General features: G+C 48.0%; 1 protein-coding gene across 1 annotated transcript in view; it reads left to right on the top strand.

Annotated features, from left to right (window-relative positions):
* The window catches only part of olf413 (DBH like monooxygenase olf413), a 206636-nt gene that overhangs the window by 97849 nt on the left and 92191 nt on the right, over positions 1-16596 (top strand). The window contains exon 2 of the mRNA XM_031985470.2: positions 3405-3689. Within this exon, the coding sequence (XP_031841330.1) occupies positions 3432-3689 (258 nt within the window). The 5' untranslated portion in view covers positions 3405-3431. The remainder of the gene's footprint in view (positions 1-3404; positions 3690-16596) is intronic.

Raw genomic sequence — 16596 nt, 5'->3', positions numbered from 1 at the left:
CATGTTTTCGCTTTCAATTCCCGAACACCGTGCTCCGTTTTTATTCGTCCGCGAACCGTGCGGAGATTCGCGCGCTTATTCCGCCGGCTGTAAATTGACTTCGCCCGTTCACCCTCGAACCCGACCGCGTCTTGCTTGATTGCTGTGGACGCAATATAAACGACCCATAGCTGTTCACCCCCGCGTATTTTTTTCTCCTCCTTCCCCGTTCGCCCCAGAACAAGCCAGCAATTTTTTCTCTCGTTGTAACAGCGCGTGTCCATTCAGCTGAGACGTTAATTACGTTATTCTTCCTCACGACGGCGGCCCGGGAACAAAGTGAAATTGATAGCGGCCGGATCGACGGGGCCCCACAAAGAACCGGATAAGAATATATCAGGGCCGACCGCCGCGTCTCGTCTTCGATAATCGAATCGCGCCGTTTCGCCGATCGGAAATTAAGGCCGCCGTCGATCATTGTTAGGGAACGCTGAATCGGTCGGAGCTAATGACACGATCGGTATCAGGCTACGTTCTTCCTTCGAGATTGTACCAGGTTTCAGCCCGTTTGCACGGTTTTAATCACCGTTTCCGGAATCGGGCGTTTCTGACCCAACATCGATTGCCGACGTATCTTAAGCTCATCTTTCCGGGTCCGGCGGAAAAACGTGCAGAAGCGGGACAGTGATTACCCCGGGCTCCTTTTGATTAAGATTCTTTTGTGCCCCGCGTACCTCCTGAAAGACCTAATTGCGAATTACGAGGTTCTAATTAGAAATCTGTTGGACCGTTCCGCGCGCCGATCTGAAATTACAGTTCTGCCTCGCGCCACCCACCGGCGAAGGTGATTGTACAGGGTTAGCTTGACCTGGAATTCAGAATTAAAAGCGACAATTAAAACGTCCATCCGATCATTTGATTGGTTCTCCGTCGGCCGGGTTGGGCCTCCGCTTCTCATTGATTGAACGTGGCGCCCCAGTCAAAAGTTGGAGCATCGTGGAACTTCACTGTACACATAATGTACCCTTGTCTTTGACAGAAAGAGTATTCTTCTACCAGTAAGGAAGTATTTTTATGAAATCTTGGTAGGAAGTACTTGTTCCAAAACTACGCGGCACTTCTTTATCGGTCATAAAGCGCAAGCGAGAACTACTTTCAACCGAAGTTTCATAGAATAGGCTCTCGCTTCAGCGCGGACCCTCGTAAGCGTAAAAACAGCATAAAAGGACGACGGTAACCCTCAGCCCCTTATCTTGTGAATTCTTTCGCCGCTGCGTGGATTAGAGTTACTTCATCACTAACAATTTGGCGGAAGGAAATTTATGTTCGCTGTAAGTCTGCATTTTCTCGAAACTTTGAGCACTGATAACAGAAAAATATCCTCTTCTGCAAACTTCAGAAAATAAACGAATAACGTTAGACATCTTCATAGCAACTCCGACTTTATTATTATTCAAGCGGTTAATTCGTAACGTGTTCGCGATCAGTTTGTCGCGAGGACTCGTGTCAGAACGTCCGCGTTCAACGCTCCTATCGCGTTAATGCTATCACGTTATAATCGCGTGGAGACGCAGCCGGTGAAATAAATCAGTCCGAGCGTGTCGGGATTCGTCGGATTAACGGGGGTAGATAGGAATTTTCGACCGGTGACTTAATTTACCAGGCTCTCGCGGCCTGTTGTCCCTCTTCTCTCCCCCTCTCCGCCGCTGCTCCTATCTCGAGCGGCAACTGGAACGAGCACAGGCACGATAAAGAGGTTAATACAATTTTACGCGGAGAACGAGTGAAAATACCAGTGGGCGTACGTGGATACACGGTAGCGCCCTTAAGCGCGATAAAGCGGGTCGCATGCGAAACGGGAAAGATCGAGCCAGTCGGGCAACAACAACCAGTCCGCGGACTGCGCGCCCGTTTACGGGTCTAGTTTTATTTAAGCTGCGATTACGTTGGATGTGCACTTGAGCGAGCTAGCATTTTGAAGAAACGTTTTGAGTTTGCACTCAAAAGTTTTCAAACACAAACGTTTAACATTTTTCAATGAGACGTGGACGATATTCTTTCAAACTAATTAATGAGGAATTACACGTAAATTAAGAAAGTTATTTTATTTCAATATTTTACATATTGATGCATTACACGAAGCTTATAAACGTCACGTAATCTATATGCGATCGTCACCTATTCAGCGAAACATTCTTGCCAAGTATCTCTGTATCTTGTGGCGAGCAGGTGTATTGATAGTGTACTGTCGCGTATAGGAAGGATTCACGTTTAAATTGCATATAATAATTTAAACGCGTTGATGTTAGTCCGGTGTCGTTCATGCGCGGCGCTATCAAGTGAATGACAGTCTTAAAAGGGGGGCAAGTTGCCTGGGTCCGTGCATCAGCGGTAACTCGGTTAATGGGCGAGAGCCGGGCGTTGTTAAAATATTCAAGGGAAATATCGCTCGGCCGTCTATGGCCACGTAAAACTTCTAAATAGATGCCTAACGATCCGCCGGTGCCGCGGACGCCGGTGCAAAACCGTGTTTGACGTCATCGGAACAACTTTCGTATCGATACACACCGCGGAGATCGCACGGAAAAATTGCTGCGTTAACGACGCTTCACGGGGAACCGTTCTACCGTGTAAGGATTCGAAGTACTTGTAATTGCGGCGTTACGATGGTTACGGAAGCTGTTGCTGCGCGCTGCGCGCCTTGCAAATTGGTGAGCTGGAACGTGTTCGTGGATACTTTGGGAAAGAATGCTCCGATGCGTGTGAAAATTTGTTCTTTCTCCGTATATTTATTTTTTTCATTTGTTGCTTTGGTCGGAATATTTGGTATCGACTGTGCGATTGATTGGTAATTTACTCGATTAATAAAGGTTCGAACTGTAGCGGGGATAATCGCGAAATAGTTAACGAACCGAATATCGCGGCAACGTATCACAACATATTTTGTTTATCGCCCTGAACCAAAACGGATGGTTAATTGAAAGAAAGCAGAAAATGTGCGAAATTGGGGAAAAGCTTCGCTCATTATTATTGTATATTTAACTTTGACATGCCTCGATACAAATTTAAATAATCACGTGTCATTAACTTGAATATCTAACACGTCCTAGAAGTACAATATAAACGTAACTATTGAATGAACGAAATACATGGATTAAATGCAACGTTGGCAATCCGTTTATGCAAATCCAAAGGACTTAAAGTTCTAACGCGACTTACCCACGAATCGTAATTATAAACGACTGGCATTTCCAAAACAAGAACTTACATACGCAGCATCTCGTAACAACTAACGATCATGTTAGTAATACAGGTTCTTGCCCGCTTCATCACCACAATTTGCATACATTTGTAATAAATAATTGCTGTTAATCGTCCAAACGTTTACTTTGCACAACTAACAACCTACAATTCCCTGATTGCAGATGTTTTGAAGTACATCGAGCGCAAAGATGAAGGCCGTAATCGCTGCATGTTCCGTCCTCGTCCTCGTCCTCGTAAGTGGCGTCCTTTCGGTCGATTGGCAGCACAGCGCCACCTTGGACAACAGCTTCTTGGTGCTGTGGACGCCCGGCGAGAACGATATTATGTTCGAGATCCAAGTGAAAACTCTGGGCTACGTGGGCCTCGGCTTCACCAAGGATGACGACGGGCTTGTGGCGGACATGGTCATCGGATGGGTGGACAATAACGGACAACTTCATCTCCAGGTAAGCGTCTTCTTTTTACTTTCCGCGTTCTTAGCCTTCCATTTACTATCCCGGAACTCCTAAACGCGCGCGCACGCGAAATTATCGTCGTCCAATCGCTGGATCCACGGATAACGCTGGCATCTACAAAACTGAAAAGAAACGACAACAGAGAAAAAGGATTAAAATTATCGTCCCTAATTTCGTCGACGATGATTCACGAAACTATCGTCTCCCGTTGAACAATTATTCCCATCGTCCCCGTTCTGGCTGGATTACATTCATTTCCCGTACCCCGACGTGGAATAATTTCATCTAATTACTCTTCTATATGCTACCGATCCCATGCGTCCGAATGTTGCGCAGCATCGTCCCAGAATATACCGCATACATCGTCGTGCGGGTAAGGACGGAGGGAAAGGGAGCAAAGGGAGGAACACCGCATAATGATAGTCCTTTCGGAGATAAGTAATGGGTTTCTCGTTTCGATCGGTGGATCGGATGGTTATCAATCTTACCAACCGAACCCGGCGGCCTGTCATTACGCGTGCTCGTCATTTTGTACGACACTTGGCCGTTTCTCTCTTTTTTTTCTCCTATTTTTCGCTGCCGATTATCTCGGACAATTTTCAGTCGGCGACGCGCCATGATGTATTGCTTTTATCGGGAACGGTAACCGGTGCGGCGAGATCCCGCGTCTCGATGAAGGAAGATAACTTTCAATCTGAAAAAGAAACCGGTTGAAAAAAGGTACGAAACGTAGACGTTCCAAACGGGGACGTTTCGAAGTGCACACTCAAGAAGAAGAAGAACAAGAAGAAGAAAAACAAGAAGAAGAAGAAGGTTGGCGTAATGCATGTGGCAGGTTTCCTCGGAACCGCGCGTGTTTCAAATATTTTCCGGATCCGTGGAACTCGTAAATTCTGCTAGTAACTAGTACACCGATCGCGCCGGATATCGTCCCGAACCGGTTTAATTTCGCTAGAAGACCGCGTACGCGCGTAGAATTTCATTGCGACTGGCCGCGCGCGCGGTTTATTTTCGACCGCTGTTTAAATTTAAAGCGTCGGCCATCTGTTGACGCAAACCCCTCTTGAAAACCGGACTCCAGAGGATTACGCTATCCTCTTTTATCCTCCTTTCATCAGCGCTCCATGACTGTTGTCACTTTTGCTCAGTTCTTCGTAACATCGAGGCCCTAGCCAAGAGAGGACGTCGCGTTTCCTTTTTCCTACCCCTCGCAATTTTCCCACCGACGCAAATGGGACACGCGGCGGTGGGTGCGCGGGCAACCGTCTCCTTTCTCTTTCTTTCAGTCGCAGGCTCTCGCGTTGAATATTTCTTTTGAAAACAGCCGCGACGACGACCCGCGCCGTTTCATCATCGCGACCACTTCGCGCGGAATTTCACGGCAGCGACAAATTCGCTTGGCATCGCACTGCTGAGTCACAGTCAGCCACGAGGCTGATGTTCTCTTGGTTTTGTGATTGCCTGTTGCGGTTAGCAATAGAGATTTTTGTCCTGAGTATTCTCGTTATTGAAGGTTGTAATAACTAACCGATCTGTTATTAATATACAAGTAACATTTGGGATATGTACGGTAGAATGGATAGCTATTACAGCCGTAGATTCAAGATTCGTCTTGTATAAATAGGAAGACTAAAAAACATAAGATATTACAAAACACGACAAATATGTTTTCCCTGCTATCTAGAATATTAAAACAACCAGATAGGTGTATTGTCTCCGACAAAATATTTAGAAGCACAAATAAATTCGCAGCAAACAAATAAGCTATCTCCTCTCGTATCTTATTGTCCGTAAGTTTAATCGGCAACAGACACGAAGCAGCAGGATAAATAAACCAGCAAATTACAAACACGCAATATAGATATTCTAGTAGGTCAGGCCAGTTCAAGCAGCATGGTCGTGCGTTTCCACGGAAGTGCCTTTCGCAGAATGACGGGGACGGTAAAAGGGTGAAATAAAATCTGAGGAATCAACGGAAGTCACTAGACATCCGTTGGCCGCGTAAACAGCTCGCTTATTGCCAGCGAGTGTATGATCGGGTCCGGCATCATCGGGTGCCCGGGTCCGTGTTATAGAGATCCCTCTCTTTCCCTCGTTCTTGGTCGTTTCTTCTAAAATGGAAAGGAACCATAACCGTGGATCGGCCAGGGGGTAGCCGGGGGATGCAATATAGGAAAGCAATCTTCTCCAGCGACTAGCGCGGAGCAACCCTGCCGCGATAGAGAAAAAGAGAGGTAGAGGCAGTGGGGGGAGAATGTGTGGCGGTGGTTCGGTGCTTAGGTACATATCTACGTAGGTAGGTAGGTAGTCAGGCTGCAGATCGCGTCCGTCTCGCGTGTCCGCAATTTTTCCGGTAGAATCGTTGCCCGCTCGTTCCATAATGCATACCGTGCCGCGCAATGCTCTATGCGATGCAGCCGTCGCCGGACGTTCTCATACAGAGCGAACGACGGCCACGAAGAAAAAGGAGAAGGAAAGCAGCCCAGCGAACGGGCGGAACAGAGAGGAAACGAACGGAAGGACGAGCGAAGAAAGAGAGAAAAAGGGGAATGGCGTATATGTGTGCGGGTACAGAGAGAGAGAAAAAGAGAGAAGAAAGGGGAGAAAGAGAGAGTTGACGGCCAATGGGAGCGAGAAGGTTTTTCGTTATGATCGTAATCTTAGAACCAGAACAGCCCGCGGGTATCCGAGAGACCCGACCCCGAACCATGCCGTCTCCCCGCCATCTCTCTCTTCCTCTCTTTTAGCTGCTCGATTTCTTGTCCTTATAGATGCCCGTTTTGCACCCGCCACTCAAGTATCCCCCACCCCCGAGCCCCGTTAACAAACCGCTCGACCCTGTTCCAATTCAACTGCGGGATTCTTTTCCTCGCGCGGTTTAACTTTTCGCTTCTGGGCGCTTTCCCGCCGCAAACTAAACGAACCGAAATTCCGTGGCGCGCGGCAACGATCCACGCGAACAGGGGTTGAAGAGAAACCACCACCCCTCAGCATGCGAGAGCGAATTTCTTCGGGTGTTTCTCTTTTTCTGTTTTTCTTCGGCGATCCTTGTTTTCAATCGGAAGAAAAGGAAACCGGGTTGACGGCGATTGATTAAAAGCAACGCGCGCGCTCCGCGGCCACTCCAATCAGTTAATTCTGTTACCATGATCGGGCCGCATCTAATTCGGTTCAACGAGAAACGCGTTTCTCGGCGCGGCGTGTTATGGTTATTACTCGGCGAAGGAGGAAACGGCGGTAACGTCCAACAAGACGAATCGAAGTTGATTAAAGATGTACAGGGGGTTGATACGTTCGCCCTTACTCAAGTGCTGCGCGACCGTTGTGTGCGCAACCACTCCGGATTTCGTCTCTTCAGCCAGCCGAATTCAATTTTACTGGTCTAATTCTTTTACTCGCTTCGTTTAACTTCCCTCTTTCGTTCGGCACATCGTTCCACGACGGGGATCGCGTGGCTCGGTGTCTATTTGAGGTCTTTTCTGCCTGAAATACTTTCCGAACGAGCAGCTGGGATGCGAGTTGACGGGGGATTTGCGTCTCTAGACAGTTCCGATTTCGTACTTTCCGGGGTAAGACGGTCGTCTTTAGTCAGCTGATTCAACCGTGCGCAGGTACATCTGTTATCTGAAACGTTTAAATTGTTTTACATAGGTAGTACTTTATCAAAGTCTGATAACCCTAAGGTTCTGGAAACATGAAAAGCACAAAAACGGGGTAATATATGAACTAACGTTAACACGAAGATTAATACCAATAATAAAAGAATGATTCAATCAACGTATCCGATCGAGTAACACTGAACAATAGCGCCTGTCATTCTACTCGAATATCCAAACAACCCCCGACGCCAACAAGCGAAGAACACAAGATTTACAGTCATTCGAACCAAATTGAAAATCCACGAGGATCGCGGGTTAGCTCGTTTACATTCCGCCAGCAGAATTTCTTATCAAACCCAGAAAGAGGAAAGTATTCCATGCATAGCCGTTCCCGGGGTACACCGAAAAATTCTATGTATTCCGGGCGGCGCATATTACTCCGTGTCGGTCGGGCTAAACTCTAATTTAAATTCCGGCGCGTTTAGATCGGGAATAGATTCCGCATGCAAGAAGAGCGGGGCCAGTATCGCGGGTTCGACGTCAGACGCTTGGGTACCGTCCAAAATATCGCATCCCCTTGTTCGCAGATCCCACCCCTCTTACAGAAACAGTTCGCCGCTCGAAGGTGGTTGGAAGTAGAGGAAAAGGGGCGGATTAAAAAATTAGGAAACGCTATTTACCGAGCAATCGTCTGAACCGGCCGTTAATGGATTCCTGGAGCAAGTGTTCCTCCTCCGACGACGAAATATGCTTCGGGGGTGGTTGCACGGTCTCGCCTTTCGCAGCATTTTCATCCCTCGTCCCGGGCCACGGCCTTTTTCAGCCACTTTGCCCCGACTGCAGTGGCAGACCGCCGACAATGCGGAATAGGTATTTCATTCTGTGCGAAACGCCCCGTTTCTTCCCGGGCCTCCGCCTCGTCCGCGCTTCCGGTCCCGCACTGTGATTACATTCGACTGCCGCACGCGCGGCACGGACGAGACGTGTCCCGCGGATTCCCGAAATTAACTGCAGCGCCGGATCTCATTGCCGTCCTGCCTGAAGGCCGCTTCCAAAATAATCGCGCGTCAGCCGGCTTTTTTCCACCCGCGCCGTCCTCCCTTCTTTCTTTTCAACTACCATCCACCCGCGGAGCCACCGGAACCAAGATACACGGCTAAACCAGAGAACGATTTATCATGCTGCATTATTTATTCGAATGTCAGCCGCAGCTACAGGAACGGTCTCCTGCTTTCCCGCTCGCCGACGCTCCATATGAGTTGTTAAATATTAACAGGAGCTCTCCGGATCGCTACGTCGTGGGCTCCATTCTTTCTCGCGTTTCCGTCGAGCCGCTCGATGCTCGAGAATCGCCGCATCGCAGTGCGCGGGGGAATCCCATTGACGAGGTCTGGTTGTGAAATTCAGCGCGTGGTACTGAAGATTAACTTAACTTTGCTGGATATAAACTTGGGGTTGAAAATACGCGATAAGTTACTGAGAGGATTTGTTTCAGGGCTTCTTTCTTTTAACGCTCAGTCGTGACTTGCACGATGAATGTATACTTCCGAGTCAGTGAATATTTATAAAGAACTTTTTCCTTCAAATTGTTTGACACTGCCAATTGTATTCTTAATTTAGGCTTCTCTAACGAGGAGGGTTAAATGTATAGTGAATAGTAAAAATTGATTTCACGATTCTCGGGAACGAGAATCCCTGTAAATAGCGTGAAACATAGGATAGGGGCAGTAAATGAAAGATCACAACGCGTGGAAACAGAAACAATGACCGCGGTTCGGCCGCATAGGCCTCGAACAGTGGGTTCGGGACAAAAAATAAAGGTTTTTTCTCTCTTCCTCGATCGCATCATGGAAGGATGGAGGCCCGCAAGAATTCGCGGATATTTGCGAACGCGTGTTCGCATTGAATTCTATTCGATGTTCGCAAACACGCGCCGCCGTCACGCCGACACGGCTCTGCCGGGCTTCATTGTGCGAGGTGCACAACGCACCGTGCACGCCGACCTGACCGCCGTACGTGCGTTCCAACTGTTTGGTGAATAAATGATATGTTTAGTAATACCGCGTCGCGGCGCGCTCACTCGCGGCATTCACGAGTCGCGGGAACGGGTCGGGACTGGACAAATACTCGGCTGGATGAATAAATCGAAAAAGGAAGTGGGGAATTTACGAGGGCCGATCCACGGTTTGCTTTAAACCAGTGTAATTTCGATTCCGCTGGTCGATTGTGCCGCGAATGCGAAAGAAAACGCGTCGCCGCTGTTGATCGTTCCTTTTGGAATGCATGTTGCGACCGTTCGCGAAGAACGATGCACTTTTTCCGCTTTTTGTAGGATGTAGTACTTGAAAAACGGACAGCTTCTGTTTCTTATTGTATGTTTGCATCTTTGGACTGCCGAGAAAAATGTGTACAGACTGACAATTGAAAATTCCGTCGCCTTTCTTACTAACCGTTCATTTAAATTTTATTTAATATTCCGCTCTTTCCAAAGTTCGTTAATCGATACATTAATTGCGTAGCGAAGACTCTTGGTAGTTGCGCACAACACTTCTCCGAATCACTACCATATAACCCAGCATTATTCAAAGCCGAATTATACCTATACAACGCATCATTATCCAAAACCCAATCACTGCTTCACCGAATGCGTGCGACGCACGCATCAACCATCTTCACTTTAATAACAACCCGATTCCGCGACATAAATCTCCCCGATGCGTTATCCGAGTTCCGCCGGACCCGCGTTCCCGTTCGACTCGCGAGCTCCCGATCGCGTTCGATTTCGCACGCTACCGAGCGCCATCAATTTCTTCCGGCGTGCTCGTTTAAAATCCTCGCGAACTAACGCCTTCGTTTTTTCTCCCCCGAACGCGTATAAAATCACCCGCGAGCGTTGGGACTGGCAACGACGACGAGCCGCGCGCGATAAAACCAGGAGAAAAGCGGCCGGCGGCTGCGGGAAACGAGACAGGGGGCAGAGGGGGATGATAAAAATACCGAGGCTCGCGAAAGTGCTTAACGGCGGCACGCGGCGTTCTTGCGTAAAAATGCTAGCGGTGCATCTGCATACGCGGTGCAGCATCCGCGCGGCGGCAGCGGGGACGGGCCGCGGAGGGTTGTATAACAGCGCAGAGGCTATTCCCAAGGCTGTTCCGCCATGGGAGCCCCCCCTATGCGATTTTACCCACCGTAAATAGGATTCAGCGCAAATGCAGTTACGTATACAAACGCGTCCCCGTAAATGTTGTCGCGACACTGTTTAAAACTTTCCCCACCGCCGGCATCAGCGCTTCCGCGCGCGAGCATCCGTGCGACAGCGGCGCGATGATACCGGTTATAATTGCGGTAAACGCGGGTCACCTTTCTGATCCTCAACAACTCCTTGGAAATCCTTTGTTTCTAACTACGCGTCTCGTTAGTAGGTCAGAATACAAATGTAGGATGGAATTCTAGACCTCTCAGCTCGGAAGTTATACCGGGAGTCGCGGCCTAGCTATTCGAGCGGGTGACGTTAACTACGATATACTAAGTAAAGACTAGTTTATAGAATCATTCGAACAATTCCGTTAGCTGTCTGTTGGAGTGTTCGAAACAACAAGTAAATTCGAATAATAATTCATGGTGAATAAAAGTGATTTGTTCCCGAATGAAATGTACATTACACCGTTTCTGGTTCTTTGGAACGAATAATCGAATTTGCCGCGTGGATCGGTAATAATCAACAAAATTACCTGGCCGTACAAATACAAAAACGCCCGGCGGAACGTCGGGTTTCTCGGCAAATATCGGCAGTTTTTCGGCGCGCGTATCTTTGTCAATAAGCATCGTGAAAAATTTTTCGAATCCGCCCGATCGAGCCTGTCCGCTGAAAATTGTACGAGTAATTACAAGTTACGAGCGGTGTTTACCTTTTCCCGTTCTATCTCTACCTCTATTTTCCTCCTTTTTCCCATTCGTGCCGCGTATGCGGGTCGTTCGGATTGACGTGAACGCGAACGACCTGCAACGAAACAATCGATACGATCCTCACCGCTGCGTAACGTTTAATATCGTTGTACCGTTTGCTTTGGTCTTCGCTCGCACCTCTCTCTAAGAAACTCTAATACAAGAATCCACCTTCTTCAGCTGGAATCCTCTTTCGCGAGATTCAATAACGTCGGGATCGATCGATCTGCGACGAACGCATCCCGGTTAGTGCTCGTAGATGGAAATAATTGATAAAACGATGGCCGGGTTTGGTATAATACCATTTTTCTCTGGAACCTTGAGGAAAAATGGAAGCTGCCGCTGCTCTCCTCGCGTCTTTTCAACCCCGTCTGCTTTTTTTTTTAATATGTTGGTTCGAAACGCGCGGAGGGTTGAACGGGGCCGATCACCTTTTTGACGACGAACCTTCCCGGTTAATCGATTCCATTATTGACTCGGCGTCGGGTACTTATCGGATTGGAATAGAAATCGTGTTATGGCATCTGAAATGAAGTCGAGGGAGGTGTTCGTTCCCGGGTCGCGCGCGTTCACCTCGGAAAAACCGGGGAAGGCGCAAGAGGTTTCCCGTTGAACGAGCGTCCCGGCTCGCATGCGAGATTCGCTTTTCGTGGATCCTGCCGAAACCCTTCTCTGCAAAATCAAAATTCCTCGCGCAAAGAACTATTTAGGATTCCATCTGTAGACGATATCTTCGAGGTTCGAGACTCGCGTCTTTCGAGCCAGGCATTCCGCGCGAGGAGTAAAATTGAATGCCACAAATCATGCGGACTACGTGGTGTCCTTGATACCGCGGCCTCTGTAAATTATATTATCCCTGCGGATGTTGCGGGAATACTTTAAGATAACGAGGCCGCGAGCGCGAAGGAGAGAAGAAAAATCGCTCGGATGACGCACGGCGAACAAGAAGCTTGCCTTAGAATGTGTATCGTCTTCACGCTGGTCTTGGCCCGCTCGAATGCGATGGCGGTCAGTATCTCTCGGACCATTCGTCAAGAGATAATATTGATTTTACAATGAATACAACCTTCTTCGTGCGCGAACGAATCTTCTCGTGCCTCCTGCGTCTTTCAAAAACGAAAGGAAGTTGAAGAAGAAGAACAAGAAGATGAGGAGGAAGAAGAGAGAATAAAAAGCGTGATGTCGTATTAGCGAAGGGAAAATATTTGAAAGGACATTCCGTTGTAAATCGTATTATAACGACGCTCGTAATTACGTTCCTAGCGCCGAAGGTGTCCGAAAGAAGTGGCACATAATGGCGTTCAGAGTGGGGTTTTGTAGTCGGCCGCGAAATATACTATGGCCCGAAACGACTCCTTGAAGGAGTCGCTCTTTCTCTCTCCCTCTCGCTCTTCCCCGCGAATGGTTTCAAAAGATTTCTCGGCTCGAAGCCATGCCTCGCATGCTGATTCGTCGTTCTCTCTTTCCGTTCCTTGGCCGCGAGCGCGCGCAAGACGTCTTTGGAGCAGTTCGGCGCCCCGGGCTGCGTCTAGACTCTTGAGACGAGATTACTCAGACCCAAATCCTTCCAAGAAGGACCATTTAAATCTTAAAATTCAAACGAATCCTCTCGAACGATTTTAATGGCGCTAATACGATTCTCTCGTCGCGATTTAACGCGGACGCGGTCGAATTAACTATTTCCTCGTTGCGCCCTCCGCAGACAATAATAAACGGGCTAAAATTAATTTCCCTCGTTCCCTCCCTTCTCTCCACCTGCCACTCGTTTCGGACGGTGCGAGGCCGGCCACTTCGATGGGTTCGAGAATATTGATCTCGTTCTATTAAATGAACACGGTATATAGCAGGGCTGTGACATCTTCAATTTCTTAGTGGGTTGGTCATCGTCGGACCACGCCTTCCCTATTTATTGGGCCACAAAACCGTCTTGGTTGGAAGATTACTTTCGAGGGGCATACGAAAGTATCTGATTTCTTAATATAAACCGATATATTGTTGGTGATTGTGACCGCAATTGGTGATAAATATTTCTGGCGGAAGTTTGAAGTTCTTTGGGTAAATAAATAACCGTGTTACTGGTTGGAAGGTTTAGTTTGAATATAATATACGCTGGTAACTTCCTTTGGAAGGAACTGAAGCGATTCGCTTGGCGTTTAGATGAGCATTTTCGAAACTTGAAGCTTTTGGAAGTTACATCTTCATTGTTGTTTGGAATAATGTATAGTTGAATCCTAGATTAACGGTGCTCTATGTCTGGTCCTTCATGAATAACGAATGTTGTTTATTAATATTAAGCTGCAGAGTACAGAGGACTAGTTTGAATTCTGAACTTCAACCTTCGGGTCAGCTCTGAAAGCAGCCCGCGGCTGCACCTTGCCCTTACGCAATACTGCGCAAACTATGAATCAATAACGTTTACGTTCAATTACCCCAAAGACAACAAAGGTACCGCAAGAGTAATAACATTTCGTTTATTATTGCACACAAACGTGCACCATCACAAAACATCAACAAAGTAAACGACTCCCTTATTGGTTTCTCCGTCTTCCCTTCTCCTTTCTAATACCTGACGGTACAATGTCATGATGAAATGATCAATTAATAGATATAGTAATATGCACCGGCGAGAGTAACAATATCATTCAGAGCGGCACATATTAAAATAAAAACCCGAGCAGAGCGGAGGGTGCTAAAAAATTTCCGAGGGTCAGCGGATGCGTACTAAATAAGACCCTCTCATCCAACAATGATATGTACACAGACTATCAGACCGAGTGGCGTGGCCATTGCATGCCGGGGCTCTTCATAAAATGCTCCGCGCGACAAGATATAAAATACGAGACGCAGTCACGTAAATCTGGCTGCCGCTTGGTACGCAACGCGCAGCTGAAAAAGATTTCGAGGCCAAGAGGATGCAGACCGGAGGAAGAAAGAAAGGGAGAAAGGAAGCACGGAGGAAAGAACGCAGAAAGAAAAAGACGTGGAGCACGTTCCACTCCCTCATTACGTACTCCCCGCAATTCCACGGAACAAATATCGTTTTCGCCGCAGCGTGAAGCGACACACACGGGGGTTGCGCGAGTTCTGCTCTCCCCGCGGGTTTATTAAAAGTCCGTGGAAGCGACGCGAAAGGAATCGTGGCCGTGAAATCACAGCACGGCGTGGCCCACACGTGCAACCGTGTCCCACCGCGAGAACGCGGCTTCCGCTCTGTCCTTTTCCGTTCCATCTGTACCGCTCGCGGTGGCCGCGGCGCCGCTTTTTACTGCCGCCATAAAGTTTTATGCAGTCCGGCTCGGCTGGTGCGAGTGCATCGTTTCGGGTGGACGGTAAAGATCCTACGCCGCGCCACCCAGTTCGAAGGCAAGCAATCATCCGGACCGAGAAACAATAAAAGCAACCGGAAAGCGAACGAACGACGCGGGGGACGACGCGCCTCCTGATGATTCGCGTTCCGTCTCTCGCCAATATAAATCGGAATTGTACGGTTTTACCTCGTTAGTGTTGCGAGCGTACCTGTGTTTCTAGCGAATCATTTCTATCGTTACTGCGCCCGTAATGGGTTTTCGAGATAGGAAAATAAAGCTACGCGTGGGACACTCGTAAGTAAAATGAAAAGTGGGACCTCCTCCATAAAGTCTCGCTTGCACGAAGAAGAATGGGACACTATTTAATGCATTATATTTTCATTGTTGCCTTTATTGTTCCTTGTATTCTTTACTTTGGATCTTCAAAATTCCGCGACACTAAGGAGGTAGCGTTGCAAATTGGTATTATAATACGTTCGTTCTGCTTGCCGCTTCTTGCAAAAGAGAATGTCTGACTGTCTTGGGAGGCATTTTGATGAGTCGACCGATACCGTCAGGACTCCGGCAACCTGGGCGTGAACGCGACTCACCGTTGCGACCCGTTCCTGCCCGACGATTATCTTTCCAGCTTCCTCACGCGCGGAACGTGCTTTCAGCGTGTCAGGTGGTTAACAATTTTTAACGAGGCTTTCGGCCGACCGTCCGGGCAACCATCGAAACGACCTGCAACTTTTGCTCGTTAACGGGGTAGGAGGGTGAGGTCATTGATGGCCGCAGATGTTATTAAATTATTGTTAATTCGATGCAGCTACCGAGGGGTCACCGCGTTACACGGCCCCGGACGCACTGTCGCACGGCGCGAATTATTGGAACGTTAAAATCCGCTGTCATTACTGTCGTTTCGTTATTAAATTATGCGCCGACCGCGGGATAAACGATCTAACGCGGTCGGCGCGATTTCGACGGATGCCCACGGACGACTGTTCGCGAAATCATCGCGCGGAATGTGATTTCGAACTCGCCGAGCGCCTTGGCGATCTAATGTTTCATTTCGGACACGATCGGTTTAAATTAATATCGTCCTTTGACGGTGTCGACAGTCGTTCGTCCGTTCATCGAACAAATGAGCCAAAGAACCGTGCGGATTATTGAATTACGTTTTATCGGGCTATCGCAAGCCCGGCTCGAACCTGTTTTCGAATCGCATTATGCAGGACCGATTATCATATTTTATAAAGCTCCTGCACGACGAAATCAACGGATCGCGACGCGTAAAACAACTATTTTGATAACAATTTACGCTGACCTCGTGTATTCGTCAGATTAATGCGACCGTGGCCCGCTGCTCGTAATGATCCCCTCTGTCACGAATCGCGGACGTCTCGTAAATACATCACCCTGTTATCAGCGGCTGATACCGCTACGACAACTGATTCGATACGTATGCAAATCCGTAGACACGTGGACGCATAGTTATTGAGCCGTGAAATATGACGCGACGATAAATAACAATAACTTCGCGACGGACGATCATGCGAAATTACGTTTCCATGGACACGGGTCGGCGGGAAGGTGCGGCCATGATCTCCGAGGGTGATTGGTTGACTCCGAACCAGAATTCTGTAGCCAATTTTCAGAAAACCCGAAGTTGAAGAAAACTCACAATTTTATACTTGAATTCTGCTGATATTCATACTTCTTTATTCCTGTAAAAATATTATCAGATTATTATGAAACTTTTAAAATACCAGGTGAAGCCTCCGAAACGTTGAATCCCGATAGATCCAATTCCCCAAGACTTGCCACTTTCGTCACGAATAAAAACACTACCTCAGAAAGCATGATAAGGCTGAAAACAGAATGGACATTGTGAGCAGACAGACATTTCGTTAGAACCACTCCCGTCCTAACAAGGACGTGACAATTCGACGATTCAGCAGTAGGCGAGCTCCGTCGACAGAACTTCATTGTCCGAGCAGATACGCCTTCGAGATATGTCCAGGATTCATTCGTGTCGACCGGTGTCCACGTGTCATCTTAGTTAAG

Source organism: Nomia melanderi, chromosome 5 (assembly GCF_051020985.1).
Source record: "Nomia melanderi isolate GNS246 chromosome 5, iyNomMela1, whole genome shotgun sequence".
In the NCBI taxonomy this organism is placed as follows: Eukaryota; Metazoa; Arthropoda; class Insecta; order Hymenoptera; family Halictidae; genus Nomia; species Nomia melanderi.
The sequence above is the reverse complement of the archived record's forward strand: the minus strand, read 5'-3'. Positions and strand labels throughout refer to the sequence as shown.